General features: G+C 41.2%; 1 protein-coding gene across 2 annotated transcripts; it reads left to right on the forward strand.

Moving 5' to 3' along the window:
* Positions 1–569: 569 nt before the first annotated feature.
* Positions 570–19,437, forward strand: TRNT1 (tRNA nucleotidyl transferase 1). Of its 2 annotated transcripts, none has more exons than XM_059390198.1 (8): positions 570–648; positions 1,666–1,841; positions 7,750–7,943; positions 11,290–11,428; positions 15,523–15,649; positions 17,000–17,193; positions 17,951–18,204; positions 18,387–19,437. In XM_059390198.1, the coding sequence occupies exons 2-8, from the start codon at positions 1,694–1,696 to the stop codon at positions 18,639–18,641; spliced, it is 1,311 nt and encodes a 436-aa protein (XP_059246181.1). In that variant the 5' UTR covers positions 570–648; positions 1,666–1,693; the 3' UTR covers positions 18,642–19,437. The 2 variants fall into 2 exon arrangements, with proteins under 2 accessions (XP_059246181.1, XP_059246180.1); XM_059390197.1 differs by lacking the exon at positions 570–648 and adding an exon at positions 666–1,196.
* The last annotated feature ends 552 nt before the right edge of the window (positions 19,438–19,989 follow it).

Consider the following 19,989-nt stretch of genomic DNA (forward strand, 5'->3'; position numbering starts at 1 on the left):
ACAATGAAAGAACTGAATCAAATCCAAGTTTTTCACTTTGTAGCTGCAGTAGCCTTCAGACTTGCCAAAAACCATGTGGGAAAATAAAATATGCCCCTTAATTCCAAGGAACCAGAGGGCTTAAATTTAGAAGTAGTGTGTTCGAAACCTTCTGCATAGGTCTTGACGAAGTGTCTCAGGCAAGAATAATAACATTCTCTGTGCATTCCCTGCTTGCTGGGAAGTAACATGACATGAGGGCCTGGCCACCCCCTGAAATAGGTTTTATTGACCTCATTTTACAAAGGAAGAGAGTGATACTTGTCCAAGATCACACAGGCATGAAACGCAGGTGGCCGTTTGACCACCCCAGGGCAAGAGAGAGGTGTAGGGAGATGTAGTTAAAAGAAGTAAGACTCCAGTGGCTCGAATTCCCCAGGAGCACCGCCTGCTGTGAAGGGTTGCCGGCTTCGGAGGCGCGGAAAACCCGCGCTCCGCCTCTAGCCCTGTCATAGGGAGGCGGGAGGGGCGGAGAGAGCCCACTCGGGCCCCGCCCACGTCCCGCTGCGATTTCCCCATTCGCTGATGACAGACGCGCGGCGGTGACGTTACGGCGTCCGCTGTCCGGAAGTGCGCGGGGTGGCGGCGACGGCGGCGGCTGCGGGGCTGGTGAGCGGCGGCGCAGGGGGCGTGCGGGTGCGCGCCGCAGGGAGGGCAGCGGGGCGATGAGCGAGGCTAGCCTTCTCTCGCGCTGGGCCGCTTGGTGGGGGTAGGGTGCGAGCCTGGGGCGGTGAGAGGCGCGCTCTCCGCTGCGGAACCGAGCTCGACGTGCAGGTCGTGGGGCCGTGTCCCTGCCGCGTTCCAGTGGCCGCAGGCTGAATCATAGGGCTTCCCCGGGCACTTTCCGTTCTTTGTGGCCGGGCCCCCGGGGCTCTCACTAAGGGTGTTCGGTCGGGCACCTGGTGTGAGGGGCGGGACACGCCACTTCAAGGCCTGGGTCCTCAGCGGGTTTTTCTGATCTGAGGCGGAGTTGGAAGCACTCTGTTTTCTTCCCCACGTGGTCTGGGCGGGGAGGACGCGTCTCGCCCCCTGGTGGGAAACGCGGCTTTTTGAAACGGGCTTCCCACGAAAGGCAGTGGCTCCCTAGTGGCTTGCGTAGGGGCCACTTGAAATCTTGCTGGTCCCTCACGGAGACCCACTTCACATGGAGAGTGTGGGTGAGACTCAGGAGCCGGCCGGACGGGAAGGAATGGTGGTTGAGAAGAAAGCGGGCGGGAAGACAAGGCTTGGGAAAATGTTTTAGTGCCTAGCAAATGCCCTTGGGACATAATCTTCGGTGCCAGTGGGGAAGGACAGTGGCAAACGTGAATGTGCCGTGTTTTGAGTTTCCTTTTCTGCAACCCCCGGTCTTGGCAGCCTGCTCTCTCCTGAAGCTTTGACTGAAACCCATCGCTCCAGAGAGTAATAGTAAAATGCGTAACGCGACTCTAGCAGTAAGTGCTTCCGGAGTACAAGACTGCATCGCCAGCCACAGGCCTAGATCTGGTCTCAGATTGTCACTGGTTTCAGTGTTTTCGTCTGAACGGGAGACGAGGGTCTCCCCGATGTTACATAGAATTGCAGTATATTCCTCGGTTTTCCTTCCCTTGTAAATTTCATTATCGCACCTGCGTGTTTGTCTTGTAGATGTGCGGTTGGTGACCCTGCCCCCCAGATGCTGAGGTGCCTGAATCCCTGGCGCGGGCCATTACTGAGCTGTAGTTGGAGTAGGCTGTGCCTTTTCAAGCAGTATCTATTTACAATGAAGCTGCAGTCTCCAGAATTCCAGTCACTGTTCACAGAAGGATTGAAGAGTCTGACAGGTGAGAGATTAGGATGCTTTCTTCCATTGGAAATGGAAGAAATGGAGGCTTAATGTGTTTTAGCCAACACTCAGGGCTGTTTTTGTTTTTGTTTTGCTGTGGAGCTAATGAAAGAAAGGTTTACTGTAGGCAATCTAAAACTATAGCCAGACATGAGTCAGTCAGTGACTTCAGTTAAAAAGCATGGTTCTTTTGTATCTTATGCTGACTACTTTAAAGATACATTACAGAATTGGGCCTATTAACTTCATGAGTAGATTCATTTTTTTTTCTTGTTTGTGGATGAGGAAAGAGGCTTAGGGACATGCCAAATTTTTTATAATAACTAGAGAGCTATGCAGTCTGCTTTCAGTACCTAGTTTGTAACTACCAAACTATATGTCCTTCCTGATCATAAATGCCTTCTGAGTGAACTGAAGGCAGAAGGAAATAGGAGTCTCCTCCCTTTGTGCACATGCCAGACTTACTGGAAGGGGCACAGGAAATGACCTAAGCTAAGTCCCTGATTACAGCAGCTTCATGTTGCTTGCCACAGTCTTACCATTCCTTACTTAGGTCCTCAGTATCAGCTGTGCTGTTGCTGAAGTAGCCACACAGCTGCATTTCCAAGCCAGTGGTATTTTATGGACCCTTCAGAAATACATAAAGGTATTTGTGTTTAGAAACATGACTGGTACAGTGGCAACCCAGGCTGTGCATTAGGTTCACCTGGGGAGCTTTTAAAATACGCAGATGCTGGGGTCCCACCCTGACCTACCGGACTGGAATCTCTGGGGAGGATGGGCATCTATAAATTTTTATAGGAACTCTACTCCATTAATTCTGATGCACAGAAGGTGGAGGAACCATGGCATTAAATTGACTTTCCTTGTATGAGTTTATTCCCAGAGCTACTTTTCTATTCCTGAATTTAGATGCTTTTTTAGATACATGTCAGAGGTTTGTGGTCCAGAACTTGTTGATTCATACAGATTCTTCATGTGGTTTTGAAGTGGAGGGTCTAAAGCTGATACTTGATGCTGAGTTGTCATTACAGTGAAATATGCTAGAAACTCCAGTCCACTGGAAATACCAGTCACATGTGCAATGTATACTTTTCTAGTAACCACATTCAAGGTAGAAAGAATTGGGTGAAATTAATTTTAATAATTATTTTCGCATAGCATTTCATTTTATCACTTAAGATATCATCATTTAAATATAAATTTATGTAAACATTATTATTGAGCTGTTACACATCTTTCCTTGCAAGTCCTTGAAATCTAGAGGTTAGCGCATCCACCATCTTTAATTCAGACTCGCTACATTTCAGGTGCTCAGATCAGTAACTACATGTGCCTACTGTTCGAACAGAACAAGTTGAGAAGCTTCAAATCTGAGTTGGATTTAAGCTTGTTCTTTCTTTATATGCCTTTCCCAGCTCCTAATCTTCTCATCTTCAGTTGCAAGAGGCCTCTTGGAAGAAAGGTGCCAAATGCTTGGATGTAGGTAATTAACTCTTAGTGGCCTGTTTCAGGTCCTTCTGCATTTTTCTTTTGGAAACAAGGCTCTGGATATTGATTGCTATCGGTTTTGAACATCTTTTATTTTAACCATTTTCATTTGGCTTACTAACCCTTACCTCAAGAGTGGAGTTGTCTCTGCCTTAAGAGGTGAAATCCTATGGATTTAGAGACTCAGTATGGTGGGAAGATACAGATCTCTTTACCGCAGGGTCTTGTCCTCCAAAGCCAGGCAAATGGTAGCGTGGACATATTCTAAAGTTGACTTTTTTTAGGGTAGAGCGGAAGTGGCAAGAATGGAATCTTTAAGCGCAAAGCTCATCGGTTAGAAAATCACATAGTTGGTTTTACCTGGTTTTTGCTACTTTCTAAGACTTGCGTATTCTGGTAAAACAAGGTGTTCTGCATGAAAACAATTCACACACACACACACACACACACACACACACACACGATGGCTATTGTGTGGTGATGCTATGCAGTTGAATACTATACCGGTTCTCGAATCCTAGTAGCTGCTTTGCCACATGTGAAATTAGTTCCCAGATTGCAAGACTTAGGGAAGCTAAGAGGGTGGATTATCTGTACACTGTATAGGATTTTGTAAGTTGTCAGTTTATTTCGTGTAATTTATTTTTCCTTTTCCTTGAGGACAACATCGTAGAGGCTTGCTAGGGGAATAGGGGATTTTTTCCCCCATTCTATACATGAGACTGAACTTCAGACATTGTTTGGACAAGCCAGGGCTTCTTCGGCCACTTGGCTGTGGTGTGTAAGAAATGCTGGGCATTAGCATTCAGTGGTTAGCTTTTAACTGCTTTGGTATGTGCTGTCATGAAGCCATCATAGTTACTTTGGGGACAGTAGGAACACCTGATCACTCTTCAAGTTTGGGAGCTCCTGGAAACATGAACAGAACATTTCTTTTTTGGTAGTAGTAGTCATGACGTGAAATGGTTCTTCCCATTTTAGTTCTACTTTCTGCATCCCCTGCCTCCAAAACTTAAAATTCAAAATTACAAAGGGAAGAAGTTAATGAAAATTAGATTGAAAAGTAAATTAAAAAAAAAAGACAATCATAGAAGTTTTCTGACATAATATCCTTTTGATTGCTGATGATAATAATTACAAAGGTTTACTATTAATAGTTTGGAATGATGAGATTATGCATTTCTTAAGTCTCAGGCTTACATTTACAATTAAATTTAGCTGTATTAGGTATTATTTTTCTGAGTATATCATTGGAATGTGGATTTCTGTGAGATTGCAGATACCAGTAATTGAGGAAAAAGCTTGATAATTCCTACTCTTCTAGGTCATTATTTACAATTTTTAATGGCTGTTCCACACAGGCACATACATATGCCTTAATAGCCTTTCTCAGTTGTATTATAATGTTAGAATTGTGAGTTTTTTGGAAATAGTTATCCATTTCCGTGTGACTAATCAAAATGATGAATAGATTACTTAGAATTTTGGATCTCTGTGTAATGCAGCTAATTATTAGGTGACTTTGAACTTAGAATTTTATTTTAGTTGAGTTAGCATGAGACTTAAAACAGAGGTTATCTTGTATTCAGTCTTGACCTTCTTTATCCTGTTAAACTAGGTTCAAGTGAATGTAAGACTTAGTCATTTTTTGCATTTCACAATAGTTTCCTGCTGTAGTGAAGGAAGAAAACCTTTAAAGAATACGCTTTCCAGTGGGGTCACTCTGATCTATTTATGTTTTTTGAAGCGGGGAGATCACAGTTAGGTTTCGTCATGAGCTGTGTTGGTGTAAAGATGGCTGAGATAGGTATTCTACCCTGAGACTGAACAGGTAATTTTAATATAATTAGTATGCATAAAAAATAGGCTTCTGGGGGTGCCTGGGTGGCTCAGTGGGTTAAAGTCTCTGCCTTCTGCTCAGGTCATGATCCCAGGGTCCTGGGATCAAGCCCCCCATCGGACTCTCTGCTCAGCAGGGAGCCTGCTTCCCTTCCTCTCTCTCTGCCTGCCTCTCTGCTACTTGTGATCTCTGTCTGTCAAATAAAATCTTAAAAAAAAAAAGACTTCTGTAGTAGTTTAGAAGAGATTAATTTAGGTCTACCATTAGGACATTAGGAGAGGCTTCCTAACCTGAATCACAAAAGATAAGTAAGGATAAGCTAGATGAGTGTTTTTCTCATTGTGGATAGTAACCTACTAGTGGACCGTAAAGTCAGTTGGGTGGTCATGACCAGCATTAGAAAAAAGGGGGAAAAGAGGGTGGAATCGATGAGATTGTGTGGTATGAAGTAACAGTATTTCCTGAAAGTTCGATTTAGGTATGGGTGACTGACATGCAAAATGTCTTTCTGGTGTGAGTTGTGCACCAAGGCATTTCATGGCCAGCTGTTCGCTAGGTGAGTAAGTTGGGAAGGTGTTCGGGTGAAGTGACCTGTGCAAGCGAAGTTAGAGAGGGAAACTACAGGAAGAGTTTGAGGGTAAAGCGTGATGCAGAGATTAGTGAGAGGAGACAGAAGTGGGTCAGGAAGCCCTGGTATAATGTTCTGCAGAAATGTGGATATTGTGCTGGGAGTAGTCAGAGCAACAGGCATGGCCTAATGAAGCAAGTGATTTAGAACCCTCTGTCTAGACGGTGGAAGTGGGATTTCAGGGGGCTGGTGTAGCACTCCTGTTCAGGAAGGAGATGATGAAGCCCTGAACTAGGGAAAAATGAGGATAGAGTCCAGAAACATTCTGGCAGTCCTTAATTTACTGGTCATGGACCTCTATAAATCTCATGAAAACTGGAGTAACACACATGGCTTTTTTTTGTTGTTTTGTTTTGTTTTTCTTACTACCATACATGGTTTTTATATTTTAAGAGATCATGAACCCTATATGCAAGAACCCTTACTAGAGACAGAGTCAGTAGGACTTGAGTAGAAATGTGGAATGAGAGGAAAGAACACATACTCTTGGACAGGACTTAGGGTGGTCTGGGACAGCTAAAAATTTAAGGGCAGAAGGTGGAGGGAGGGAGCCTTTGTTACTTAGTAATAGATCATTTTAGGTAGTCTCCAGAGTTGGGCTGAAGGTTTAGGAAGAACAGGAAGAGGATGAATAAGCACAGATTACGGGTAGGGATGGAGGCTTGTGATTAGGGATGCCAGAACTCTGATGTATTTCCCTCAGTGCTCAGATCAGTGCCCTCCAGCTAGAGACCAGGTGAGTTATTAGTCCTTTCAGTGAGGGAGAATACTGACCATGGAGAACGTTGGAGTATCTCAGCGGAAGGTTTTTAGAAAGGATTTCTTGTAGGTCTGTGCTTGTATTCTGTGTTGGGGCAGGTGTAAGATGTACAGTTTTCCTGTGGGTTTGGTGGTATCGGGACTCAAGGATAAATCTGTGATGGGTATCTTGATTCTTACCTAGAAGGTGAGAACATGGCTCTCTGCTTTCTCACCTTTTAGGTGAGAAGATGAGAACACAGCTCTATGATCTGTTAACCGATGGGTAAATAAGTCACACGTATTAATTGTCATAAGGTGGTGTCCGTGACATTGTTCATGTCTCCTGTGTTCAGACATGATTACTAGTTGTCCTCTTTTAACCGATCTGTCATGGTTACCGAGCTTGTCTGACGTGGATGTTCTCTGACATTGTGTTCAACAGGAGAACAGCAGGGCCCGACTGTGGGTGCCAGGCCAGTTTGTGGCAATACCAAGGCTCAGGGGGTTGTATAAGGCCAGTTCCTGGATGTCATTCTCCCTGGGTGCCATATGCTGTCCTTTGGTCGTGAGTAATTAACAGTGGACTTTGTCTTCTCTAGTACCTAGAGGAGTCCCTTCTGGGTCTCCTGTACTGGGGCCCTCACAGTAGTTTTAGATTTCCTGTGGCTTTTCTAGAGCTCAGAGAGGAGCAGAAATAAACACTGTATGCAGATTAGTTCTTGATGGATTCTTAGCGGTAATATCATCACACCTGGGGCGATAGACTAATGTTTGACAGTGTCATAGTTTCATGCATGATGAACATTGTAGCCGCAGCATCAATACACAAAGGGAAATATGTCTAAGAACACCTCAAATTTCTGAAGTATGCACAGATACTTGGCGAAAAAGCAGAATTGCTCAGTTTTTGGTTGTAATTAAAATGTGTATCGGTGACCTGGGGGGGTTGTGGAAGATAATTCAGAAGATAATTCCAAATTATATTCTGAATGTGGCAAGAAAAATAATCTGCAAATTCCCGGCTCTCAGAGTTGTGAGAGGCATTCTATTCTAGGTAAGTCAACTTCATTTCTGTGGGCCTTATTCTAATTTTTATATGGAAAGGCGCAGTTAAATAATTTCTGCTCTTCCTAATAGATTGGGAAAACCTTGTACTTCTGTAATTCGTAAATAAATTGAAGTAAAAAATATTCTTTCTCCTTTCAGAATTATTTGTCAAAGAAAATCACGAGTTAAGAATAGCAGGAGGAGCAGTGAGGGATTTATTAAATGGAGTCAAGCCTCAAGATGTGGACTTCGCTACCACTGCGACCCCTGCTCAAATGAAGGACATGTTTCAGGCCGCGGGTATTCGTATGATAAACAACAAAGGAGAAAAGCACGGAACGATTACTGCCAGGGTGAGTGGAAGGTTTGACAGCAATTATGTTGTCTTTTCTGTAATTTTTAAAAGTTTTCTGTGTTTGTGTTTGTTTAGTTTTAAAAAGCAAGTGACAAAAAACGACTAAAAATGTGTCCGTCTCTCCTCCCTCGTACACCCTGCGTCGTCCTTTGCTACAGCTGCTTTCCATCCGTTTCGATCGTACTTACCTGTGAGCCGCACATTTCTAAGAAAGTCGTTTCTGTGCTGCAGTGTTGGTCTTTGCTTCACATTTCCCAGTTATGTGCTGACTTGCTGCACTATGCTTGGACCGGCGTGTCTGGTCGAATTCGTGTTCATTGTTTTCACTTAGGACTGTATTGCTTACAGCTGGATTATGAAGTGTATCGTGCCTGCATGTCTTTCTTCGGTGATTTTGCTTTTCCCTGCACTTGGCAGCATTTTTCTCTTCTGTAGCTCTCTGTGGGCCACTAATTCATTCCTGTACTCTGTAAAGTTCCTCTCAGTAGCCGAAACCCATCAAGTTTCAGTTCCCATGTTTTGAGACACCTCACCTGGTGCCTTCTCTTTTCTCACATGTGCGTGCTGTGGGCCAGCTCAGCATTCCTCGCCCTGAGATTGGCCGGCACCAGATCCCGGGAATTTCCTGGCCTCTTCCTTGTTAGACTTCCTGGTCCTCGAGTCCTATGTGATAATTTTTCTTGTTTTCTTTCTTTCTTTGTTTATTTGTTTGTTAATTTATTTATGACTCTCATTTTAATCATCTGAAACCTGAAAAAGCCTTGCATGTCTGCCGATATTTTTATTTTACCTTCACACTGGTCTGATCGTTTTATTGGCTGTGGAATTCCAGGCTGGCGATCATTTTCACTCAGAAATGGAAAGCCTTTGTTTCCCACCTGCCAGTGCTGCCTCTGGGAAGTCGGAGCTCATTCCGATTTCTCCTCAGAGACCAGAGCCCCTCCACCCCTTTTAGGAAGACTTTGTGATCTTTTTAGGTAGTGTTAATAATTTGAGATGTTGTGCTTTGGTTTGGATGTGTTTTTGCATCAGGGACACTTAGTGAGCCTTTTTGTGATCCTCTTGTAATTCTGTCCCCTTTGCTCAGGGTCTTCACCTTTGGAATCTACTGTGATGTTGGATGTTGGACCACGGGGACTGATCTTCTGGTTTTATTTTTTGTCTCCTATTTTATATTTATTTAAGGATTTTTTAAATTCTTTTGAGAGAGGATGAGCACAAGCAGTGGGGAGGGACAGAAGAAGAGGGAGAAACAGACTCCCTGTTGTGCTCGGAGTCTTAGGGGCTTGATCCCAGGACCCTGAGATCATGATCTGAGCTGAAAGTCAGTCACTTAACTGACTGAGCCACTCAGGCGCCCCTCTCCTATTTTATATTCGTATCTTTATTTTACTTTCCAAGAGATTGCCTTAACTTCGTCATCCAGTCTCTTATGTTTGTAGCCTTTGCTATTTTTAACATTTTTTTTTTAAAGATTTTATTTATTTATTCGACAGAGAGAGATCACAAGTAGGCAGAGAGGCAGGCAGAGAGAGAGGAGGAAGCAGTCTCCCTACTAAGGAGACAGCCCGATGCGGGGCTCGATCCCAGGACGCCGGGGTCATGACTTGAGCTGAAGGCAGAGGCTTTAACCCTCTGAGCCAACCAGGCGCCCCTATTTTTAACATTTTTAAGAGGGGTTTCTCAGAATATTTCTTTTGAAAACTTCCTCTCTTCTTGTTTCAGATGCATTATCTTACTTCCTTTAGTTACAGTTACTTTGACACTGTCTCTCTTTCCTCTGAGCTTTTTCTGTCTTTCCTGTTGGCTTTCCCTAAATGGGTTTGGTTCTCTTCTTAAGTTTGGGTGAGCCTTTGGTGTTTGTAAAGTGACTTGAGAACTTTACTGTAATTTTGTGTAGGAAATGTCAGCCAGTTATGGAATCACCAATTTAGTATCAGCAGGCCTTTCCCTTTAGGGGAAATCCGGGGAATCCTTGAGTGTCATTCAGGTTAGAACAAGCCAGGTTATTAGCATTTGAGAAACCAAGAGGGGAAAGAGAATGAGGGTCTTGTTGATTTTTTTTCACTTTATCTTGTTTTCATTGTGGTACTTCACTCCTACCATCATCTGTATCTGGTGTCCCAAATTGTGACTATAGTTCAGTCTTTCTGCTGAGTTAATCTGTGGTTCTCTGCCTGGATAAGGGAGACATTCCAGGGGTCTGTTTCCTACGGGATTTTCAGTCTTCCGTATTTCTTTTTTTTTTTTTTTTAGTCTTCCGTATTTCAAATCCTTTTCTTACTACTTACCTTTAGAGAAAAGTTGTGCTTCAAATTCTTGAGTTCTAGAACCCTGTAGTGAGCTCTAACTTGTTTCCAGAAAAGAAATGAGATTGAGGGGAGTTCTAGAACAGACTTAAAGTGATCATTATTAGCTTTCAGTTCCTATTGAGGAGATTCCAAATTCCTCAGTGGCACGTAAAAATCTTTGGTGTCTACCCTTAAATGCTAACATGCTATTTATCAGCAGTACTTCTTGTGCATATATCCCTCTTTCTCTCCATATGCCTTTGGTCATCTTTTCTCTTCATTGAAATACTCTTTCCACATGTGCATGTGCAGATCCTACTTAGTTTTCTTTCTTTTTTTAAAGATTATTTATTTATTTGAGAGAATGAGGGAGAGAGAGAGAGCATGAGAGGGGGGAGGGTCAGGAGAAGCAGACTCCCGCTGAGCGGGGAGCTCGGTGTGGGACTCTATCCTGGGACTCCAGGATCATGACCTGAGCTGAAGGCAGCTGCCCAACCACCTGAGCCACCCCGGCACCTACTAGTTTTCAGGGCTCAGCATATATGTCATCTGTCCTGAAGCTACTCAGCTTTTGCCAGCTGGAGCTCATCTCTCTTCCCATGATAAATATATTACTTTATTTCAACATCATTGATGGTTACCAGTAAAAGAATTGCAGAAGGTTTTAGTGGTTCATATTTCTTCTTCTATCAGTCCTTTGCTCAGTGGTATTTGTTGTAAATTGAATTCAGCTCTTTGCAAACTGGAGCTATTAACTATTTCAGAGTAGCCTAAAGTACACGTTTTGAGGGCCTCTTCCATTCTCTGTCACAACATTTGTTAAGAGTTGTCATTTTTTCTTAATGTCAGACTCATCCTTTTTAATTGAGATGGATTTATTTGTTAAAAAATATTCTTTGGATCTACTTGAATATTGTGGGTTTCTTTCTGTTTCAGAATATATGTGCACTAGGTGACTTTTAAAGGAAAGAAGATACACATGTCAGGACTCATTTTTTTTTTTCAACTCATCCAGTGATACTTAAAAACTAATTAAAAAACATTTCATTACAGCTTCATGAAGAAAATTTTGAAATTACTACACTGCGGATTGATGTTGTCACTGATGGAAGACATGCTGAGGTAGAATTCACAACTGATTGGCAAAAAGATGCTGAACGCAGAGATCTCACTATAAATTCCATGTTTTTAGGTAATATCTGGAGATAATGTTTTAATCTAATCTTTCTGAAAGCGGTTTTTTTTTTTTTTTTTTTTTTTTTTGGGTAAAGATTATTTATGTGAGAGAGAGCAGGGTGACATACAGAGGGCAAAAAAGAGAGAATCCCAAGCTGAGCCTGTTCTGGGTGAGGTGCCCATTGTGGGGTACAATCCCACGACCCCAAGATCATGACCTGAGCAGAAACCAAGAGTTGGATGCCTAACTGACTGTACCACCCAGGTGCCGCTGAAAGCCTCCTTTTCAAGTGAATCTGCATCCTAGAAATGTTCTCCAACCTGAGAGGTTGCATTAGTTTCATCTGAGAGTGTAGCATATGGGTTAAAAGATGAGTCAAGAGCCAGAGTTCTGAACCCAGGGTTCAGATTCTGACTCTGCCTCACTGGCTGTAAACTGAGGATGCTAATATCTGCTTCCTTTGCAAGGCTGTCATGGGGATTAAAGGTGTTAATAATGTTAGGTCTTCAGAACAGTGCCTGGCACATGTACACATTCTGTGTCCACTTACTAATTGCATCTAAAAATGGTTAACATTTTAGGTAAGAAAAATGCACCCACATACATTCCCCCATATCATTCTCCATTGCTCTGTCTTTCGTGCATGCTCACCCTAGGCTTTCTTTCCTCTTTTCTGGTGCCCATGGCCACACTTATGAATGACCTCAGAATCTTTTCTGTTGCTGTGCCTAGACACAAGGTCGGATTCTTTCATAGCATTGCATTTTAGGAATCACCTGTAATCAGAGTTGGCATGCAAGAGAAAACCCATTTATTATCTCAACTTGATTTTTTTTTTGTTAAAAAATTTGAGATTCATAATAGGTGAATTAAGTTAGTGCTTTATTGAAGCATTATTTTTTGTCCTTTAAATTGTAGTCAAGCCCTTTGTGTTTAAGACTTTGGATTAGAAAAGAGAGCTGAAGCAACCACTCTTCATAACATAGTTGTGGCAACTGTAATAGTGAAAGGATGAAGGACAGGTTCCTTGCTACCCAAAAGTATCCTGTGTTAGTAACCACTTTCAAGTTGAAGATGGTGTAAGGTGTGGAAACGATTACTCTGTCATCACAATGAAAATCCTCTTCCAGATTTCTTTTGGTTAGCAAAAACAGGTATTAATATAGGTCTTTTATAAAGGGGATATGGCCTTAAATGAACTTGAAGACAGTGGGGGAAAACCTGTAAATAGGATTTGCTTCATGGGATGGAGAAGGGGGTTGTATGCCAAGATGGGCATCTCTTGCTAACTGCATTAATGATGCGTTTCTAGAGCAGCTACTAGGTTCTCCGTTACTTGATACACTTTATCACATTGAACTGTCAGAAAAACTTCATTTCATATTAAATCCATTTGATGAGGAAATAGGCTGAGATTTTAAGGAGCTCAGCTCAAGTCACAGACTGCCATGATTGGAACTTGGATTTCCAAAGACTAGGTGATTTAGGACCAGAGGAAGCCCAGTTGGGGCAGTGTTTTCTCTCATTATGTGACCAAACTGCATATGTTTATTTCATCTTAGCTCATTCTCACTAAGGGTGAACTGCTCTAGCTAGTGCAGTGTATAAAATTTGCAAACTGGCTTCTCCTAAGCATATCTAACTAAAAGAGAGAAGCTCATATTCCTTTCTAGTATACTGCTTGATAGAAATAAAAGCTATTCTTAGTGCTACTACTGTTTTCTAACATTTGCTGAGCCCTTATAATGTGACAGGCACTGGCACAAGCACATCACAGAAATTTAATCTTCCCAGCATCCCTATGACGCACATACTGCTGTTTAACCCACAGTAATTGGCTTAAAGTCGTGCAGCTGGTAGATTGCAGAATTAGGATTCCAACTTAAGCATCCTGGCTCCGGAGGTCACATTCTTAACCATGACATTATTCTTAGCAGCTCAACTTTATTTCTTATTTTTATGCACCATATTTTGAAAGTGCTATTCAAAGCAAAAAACAAAGTGCACACGGATAGGATATTCTCACTAATTTTAACTTTCAACCCATTTTTCTGTCCAGGCTTTTTTCAAGCCTTACTGGATGAAGCATTACGAGTTCTGGCATTTCTGGTTACTTTGCTTCTCGAACCTTGCTCCTGTCTTATCTTTTTTTTCCTAAAGATTTATTTATTTATTTATTTGACAGACAGAGATCACAAGTAGACAGAGAGGGAGAAAAGAGGAAGCAGGCTTGCTGCTGAGCAGAGAGCCCGATGCGGGGCTCCATCCCAGGACCCTGAGATCATGACCTGAGCTGAAGGCAGAGGCTTTAACCCACTGAGCCACCCAGGTGCCCCTGTTTTTTGTTTTTTAATTTCCTGCAAAAATTTTTGTTTTTTCACTGAAAATGACTTTAGTACTTCCATGCTCAGCAGGGAGAGTCCAGTCTTATCATTAAGAAACAGATATACCACATATAGTTGCTACTTTGTAATCATATTTTTGCCTATTTCCTCTCCACCCTCCCTTTTTCTGTTCTTTCTTTGAATTTGGAGCCGTTTAAGTTTGCTATACATATCAAGATGCCATATAAATCAGTTTGGGAAGTGTTAAGCCTGAGCTTACTAGTATTCTGCATTTGGGTTATCAAAGAGCATTGAACTTGAAACAATTCAGTTGCATAGTTGTTTTTCAGTAGTAGTGGCAGTATCTCTTGGGATCACCAACCTCCCCACCTGGATGGTTGAATGGTATGGAGAGGGAGAGGATCTTACACAGAATCTTGAGCAGACACCGAGCTAAGTGCAGAGCCACAGGGGCTTGATTCCACAACTCCAAGATTGTGACCTGAGCTTTAACCAACTGAGCCACCCAGGTGCTCCAAAAAAATCTGCATTTTTAAAGGTGTTTATGTCTCCTAGCTAATTCTTCTATTTATATATGGTATTTTGTTTATAAGAGCTTTTTGTGTATTAGGGAAGTTAGGTATTTGATTCTATATTGACTTAAATATTTTTCTCAGTATGTCAGTTATTTTATGCTTTTCATTATGATGGTTCTTGCCATGCAGACATACTTGATGTTTAGGTGGTTGGATTGTTTCTTTTAAGGTTCTGGTGTGGGGTGTGTGTGTGTGTGTGTGTTTTCTTGGTAAAGCCCCAAGTAGAATAAAATCTGCATATTAATTTTTGACTCCCCCCGCCACTTAATTACTAATAGCCCACTATTGGTAGGAAGCTTTACTGATAACAGAAACAATCGATTAATACAAACTTTGTGTGTTGTATGCATTATACACTGCTTTCTTACTATAAAGCAATCTAGACAAAAGAAAATGTTAGGAAAAATTAAGAGAAAAAACATCTATAGTCTTGTTAAAAAAAGAAAACAAAAAACACACACACGTGAGTGCGCTCATGCACACCTGGGTGGCTTAGTTGGTTAAATGTGTTGTCTTTAACTCAGGTCATGATCCCGGCATCCTGGGCTCAAGCCCTGAATTGGGCTCCCTGCTCAGCAGGAAGCCTGCTTCTCCCCACCACCCCCCTCAGCCCCCCAGTCCTGCCCATTGTGCTCATCTTGCTCTCTCCAATAAAAATATAATCTTCAGGAAAAAAGAAATTTACCTCTCAGTGAGCCCATAGAGTGCAAACCCGTGTTTAAGAATTAACTCTATATTTTGAAAGGTTTCCCCCATTCTAACATCATAAATTCTTCCCCCCCCCCATGGTTTATTGTTTAGTTCTTCCAGATTCTTTTTGCTATTTATTTTTTTTCCAGATTATTTGATTCTTCTTGTTTATTTTCCCATATTAACTTGAAAATCAGCTTGTTTGGTGTCTCCACACCAATTCATTTCACTTCTGGGTATTACCTTTTTAGTTGCTGTTGTGAATACAGCCTTTTATTTCATCATGTCTTCATTTGATAGTGGGTATTTATGAATGGTGTTCATGTCTGTATTTTAACTTTGTAACTCTTCACTTAGTTTTTACTGTTTGTAATAGTTTTTAACCCACTGAGCCACCCAGGCGCCCAGTCGTTTGTAATAGTTTTTAAAAGAGAATTTTATTTTCCAGCTCCTATTTGCTAACAGTGATCTCTCCCTTTTTTTTTTTTTTAATGAATAGGTTTTGATGGTACCTTATTTGACTACTTCAATGGTTATGAAGATTTAAAAAATAAGAAAGTTAGATTTGTTGGACATGCTAAACAGAGGATACAAGAAGATTATCTTCGAATTTTAAGATATTTCCGGTAAGAATTTTTAAAAAATACTTCAGTAATACAGATTTTAATATCCCAGAGCACAATTCCAATCATGTGAAATGCGCAGGTCACAGTACAACATGGAGACATCCCAAATATCTGTCTCTGATAGACTGATTAGTAAACTGTGACCTGTGAGATAGTACTTTGATATTTCCTATTATTTTTTCCCCCAAAACACAGATACTCCATTCTGTGATGGTCTTGTATAAAATTCAGCTTTAAATCATTTTTTAAATGTCCATTTTTTTTCCTGCACTGATCATTCATTACATAGATCTAAGTATTCACCGTAGGCCAGCCACTTGCTGAGTGCTTTGAATATGGAGGAATGAGTGCCTTTGCCTTTATATGGCTTACAGTTTTAGGTGGTCATGGGTAACTCTTAGATGAGCTTGCTAAAAGCATGAAATAAATTTGGATGATGTGGGTAGCACTGATTTTTAAACTCTGAGCTGTAACCCTTTTTAAAAATGATTCTGACTGGCTAGTTTATGTCTCGTATTTTTCACTGGTTAGGATCATATTTAGAATATTTTGTAATGGAGCCTACATATTTTGTCAGTAAATGCTTGTCCTTTATTTATTTATTGGAGTGAGAGGGAGAGAGAAGCAGACTCCTTTGCTGAGCAGGGAGTCTGACTTGGGGCTCCATCCCAGGACCCTGGGATCATGGCCTGATCCAGAAGCAGATGGTTAACTCACCAAGCCACCCAGGCACCCCAGTGCTGTTCCCTTAAATTTGAGTACTTGTAACACTCTTGCAGATAACAGAACACAGACTGACATCCATAGTTACTGTCATTTAATCTACATTATTAATGAACTGAATTTTAAAGATGAGTGTTAGTAGAGGCATACGTTTAGGCTTCCAGTTCCGAGATTGCTAGAAATACACTCTGTGCAGCTAGATCAGTCCTATTTGAAACTCTTCATTCAAAGTACCGATGGGCATAGACAAGTAAGCTTTGTACACGCTGTTCCATTGATGGCATCCCAGGCTTTCCAAGAATGTTCTGCATTATTTCTCCAGTAAGGGTACCAGTTTTAGGAAGTACATTTGATGGCCGTTCTAAATGTCTCAGTCACTCATTTGGAAATGAAAGTGAGCAGAGGGTTCTAGTTCATGCTAGTTTAAATTTTATTGGCTCCCAGATTTTGTCATCTGGGAGCAAAAAGGTAAGGAATTAAACAGATGTCTAAAGCCCCTCCTAAACCTAAATCATCTGTGTTGTCTCATATTAGATGTATAGAATAGTACCAGTAAAATGCAAAATGAGATTTTTCTGGTGATATGCCAACATAGAGATAACATGGCATGAGAATTTTGTTTTGCAGGTTTTACGGGAGAATTGTAGACAAACCTGGTGACCATGATCCTGAGACTTTGGAAGCAATTGCAGAAAATGCAAAAGGCTTGGCTGGAATATCAGGAGAGAGGATTTGGGTTGAACTGAAAAAAATTCTTATTGGTAACCATGTAAATCATTTGATTCACCTCATCTATGACCTTGATGTGGCTCCTTACATAGGTGAGAGCCAAGTTATAAAGTATTTGAGTTTCTCACAGTGAAACATCTGGTTTAAAATTTCATAGGGAAAAATGTTTGACTAATACAAAAGGAGAAATGCAGTATTTTAAAATAAGATAAACTTTGGGGTTAGGGGTGGGACACAGTGGCCTTCTGTGTCAGACCTGGTTTTGGATGATGCTTTGCCACATATCAGCTCTGTGGTTTGGATTAGTTCCTCGATTATTAGTTGCTGAATCTAAAAAAGGGGTGTGAAGGTAACAGCATCTGTCTAAGAGAAGGGATGAAAGATTCAGTGAGTGAATACATGTAGAGCACTTAAAGAGTGACATACATAGAAATTAATAAATATATTCAGAAAGAACAGTGATCTATGCTGAAGCACACTTCAGAAACTTGGGGGTATGTCAAATACAGTTTTTGAATGGTAGTAGAGGTGGGTGGATGGTCTGTGAGAGTAGATCAGTGAGCAGTCATCTCTTGCAAGTCTGACACCACCACCACTGCCTCCGGACCTCTGGATGTAGTTCATTAATAGAAACTCATGTGTTAGGACTCTCTAGGTTTTGGGGACACTGTGGGAGGGATCCGCAGCAGTGTTTATCAGTGGTTAACCTTTAAGATGGAGCATCAGACTGAACCGGTGAGTTCTAGTGACAGGGCATTTTCTATACTATAACCGTGGTTGGTTGAGGATATGAGTGTGTTTTATTAAAATTACTGTAAGAATTGGTGAAAAATTTTTTTGTCCTTCCAGGGTTACCTAGTAATGCAAGTTTGGAAGAATTTAACAAAGTTAGTAAAAATGTTGATGGTTTTTCACCAAAGCCAATGACTCTCTTGGCCTCATTATTCAAAGTACAGGATGATGTCACAAAATTGGATTTGAGGTTGAAGATTTCAAAAGAAGAGAAGAACCTTGGCATATTCATAGTTAAAAACAGGAAAGATTTAGTTAAAGCAACAGATAGTTCAGAGCCACTGAAACCCTATCAAGACTACATTATAGACGTAAGTATATACAGGCTTGGTCAGAACTAATTATTAACACTAAGACCCACAGTATGTTCTGTGGATTTCATTTACTGTAATTGAAAAATTTCACCTCGGTTATTTATTTGCATTTTAGGATAGGATCAATAGCAAGCATTCTAACGTGTGGCTGGAAGTAAATGTCTGATTTTGGCTCTTAGGCTAGGGAATCTGATGCAACCACCCGTGTATGTGAGCTCCTGAAGTACCAGGGAGAGCATGGTCTTCTGCAGCAGATGCAGCAGTGGTGCGTTCCTCCATTTCCTGTAAGTGGGCATGACATCAGAAAAGTGGGCATTTCTTCAGGAAAAGAAATCGGGGCTCTGCTGCAGCAGTTGCGAGAACAGTGGAAAAAAAGCGGCTACCAAATGGAGAAAGATGAACTCCTAAGTTACATAAAGAAGAGTGAAAATTGATGAGAGCTGGCACTCAATAGCAGAAAATTTGGGGTAAGGTTAGATTTTCTTCTCTCCCTTCTCTGTGAGATTTAAGAGACTTGAATATGTAGGCGAAAGAAAGCCAGCTTAGACCAGCTTAGAGGACCTTTTCAGATCAACAGAGGTCTTCTGTGGTGAGTTTCAGGCAGTAAACTCAAGTCTACCTCCTCTTAATCTCATTTATATCCTTGAACCTTGTGATTCTTTTGGAATAACTCCTGCTGTGATAGTATAGTTGGCTTCCCCTGTCTTCATCTGTCTAGGCGTCCCCTCTCCCCCACCCCAGGGTAACGCATTACTGATCTTCATAAGTGCTGTCTTTAAGAAAGAAGTGTTTGATGTTTGCAGTTGAAATAACTACATTATTTTACCATTGTCTTTAAGTGTCAATTCTTACTTGAATTTCAAAATAAAATTGTGTTTAAAGTAGCTAATAAAATATCCTGTATAAAATTATAAAGACCAGGTATGTCCCTGGTGGTTGGCATTCATACACCCAAAACTGTTCTAGCAGTCTCTAAGTTTTAGTACGTAGTCCATATCGTCCTTTGTTATCAACGATTTCTTTAGGCATACTAGGCCTGAGAAAGACTGGCTTGACAGTTACACTTGAGCCTTTTATTTTAATAAACATTCCCTTTGGAATTGGAAGATAAATGTGTTTATGTGGTATATGACAGTATACATCAGATTTATATACGGCAATAGCACTTCTATACCCTCAGTCATTAATTTTTTTCACAAATTAAAAAGATATGGCCTACATTAAAACATCTATGACCAGACTTGTATGTATGTTTTTTAAAATCTTGAGCCCCAAGTGCTTTCAGTAGGTAAAGGGGTGTACAGTGCCAAGTATTATTTCAGCTGTTACATTCTGACATTTTATAATTGATTTTACTTTTTGTGTAGCCAGTCCTAGCATCTCTGTCCCTTGTGGGGACAAGTTAGTAATTTAAGTCTCACTAAAATCAGAGAATCTGTATTTCTAAATACAAGTATGCAGAGAGAGAGAGAGGTATTTCAGAGGTCTTATTTTGTTACTTATAAAACCATTTTAAAATAGTGTTAAATGCATTTCTTTTATATATATGAAAATTTTATTGGCCAGTATTAGTAAACAAAATAGAACACTGTGAGAATACACCCTTCAGGTGGCAAAAGTAAAAGTAGTGTGCCCTCTCTGTGACAGTGCTGCTGGCATAGTGTAAGGCTGTCTGAACAACTGGTTACAGTCCTGTAAACCCAAGGTTTTTAGTACTACAAAACCCTACAGCTTGGGGATATCCTACAGAACGGACAGTGTTCTTGAAATGCTTTTCACTTA

This window comes from Mustela nigripes, chromosome 2, assembly GCF_022355385.1.
Source record: "Mustela nigripes isolate SB6536 chromosome 2, MUSNIG.SB6536, whole genome shotgun sequence".
NCBI lineage: Eukaryota > Metazoa > Chordata > Mammalia > Carnivora > Mustelidae > Mustela > Mustela nigripes.

Bases quoted from the DNA above. Each gene is read 5' to 3' on its own strand.
- TRNT1 (XM_059390198.1), top strand. From the start codon at position 1,694: ATGCTGAGGTGCCTGAATCCCTGGCGCGGGCCATTACTGAGCTGTAGT. The intron at 7,944-11,289 runs GTGAGTGGAAGG...ATTTCATTACAG, and splicing joins ACGGAACGATTACTGCCAGG to CTTCATGAAGAAAATTTTGA. The intron at 18,205-18,386 runs GTAAGTATATAC...TTTGGCTCTTAG, and splicing joins ATCAAGACTACATTATAGAC to GCTAGGGAATCTGATGCAAC.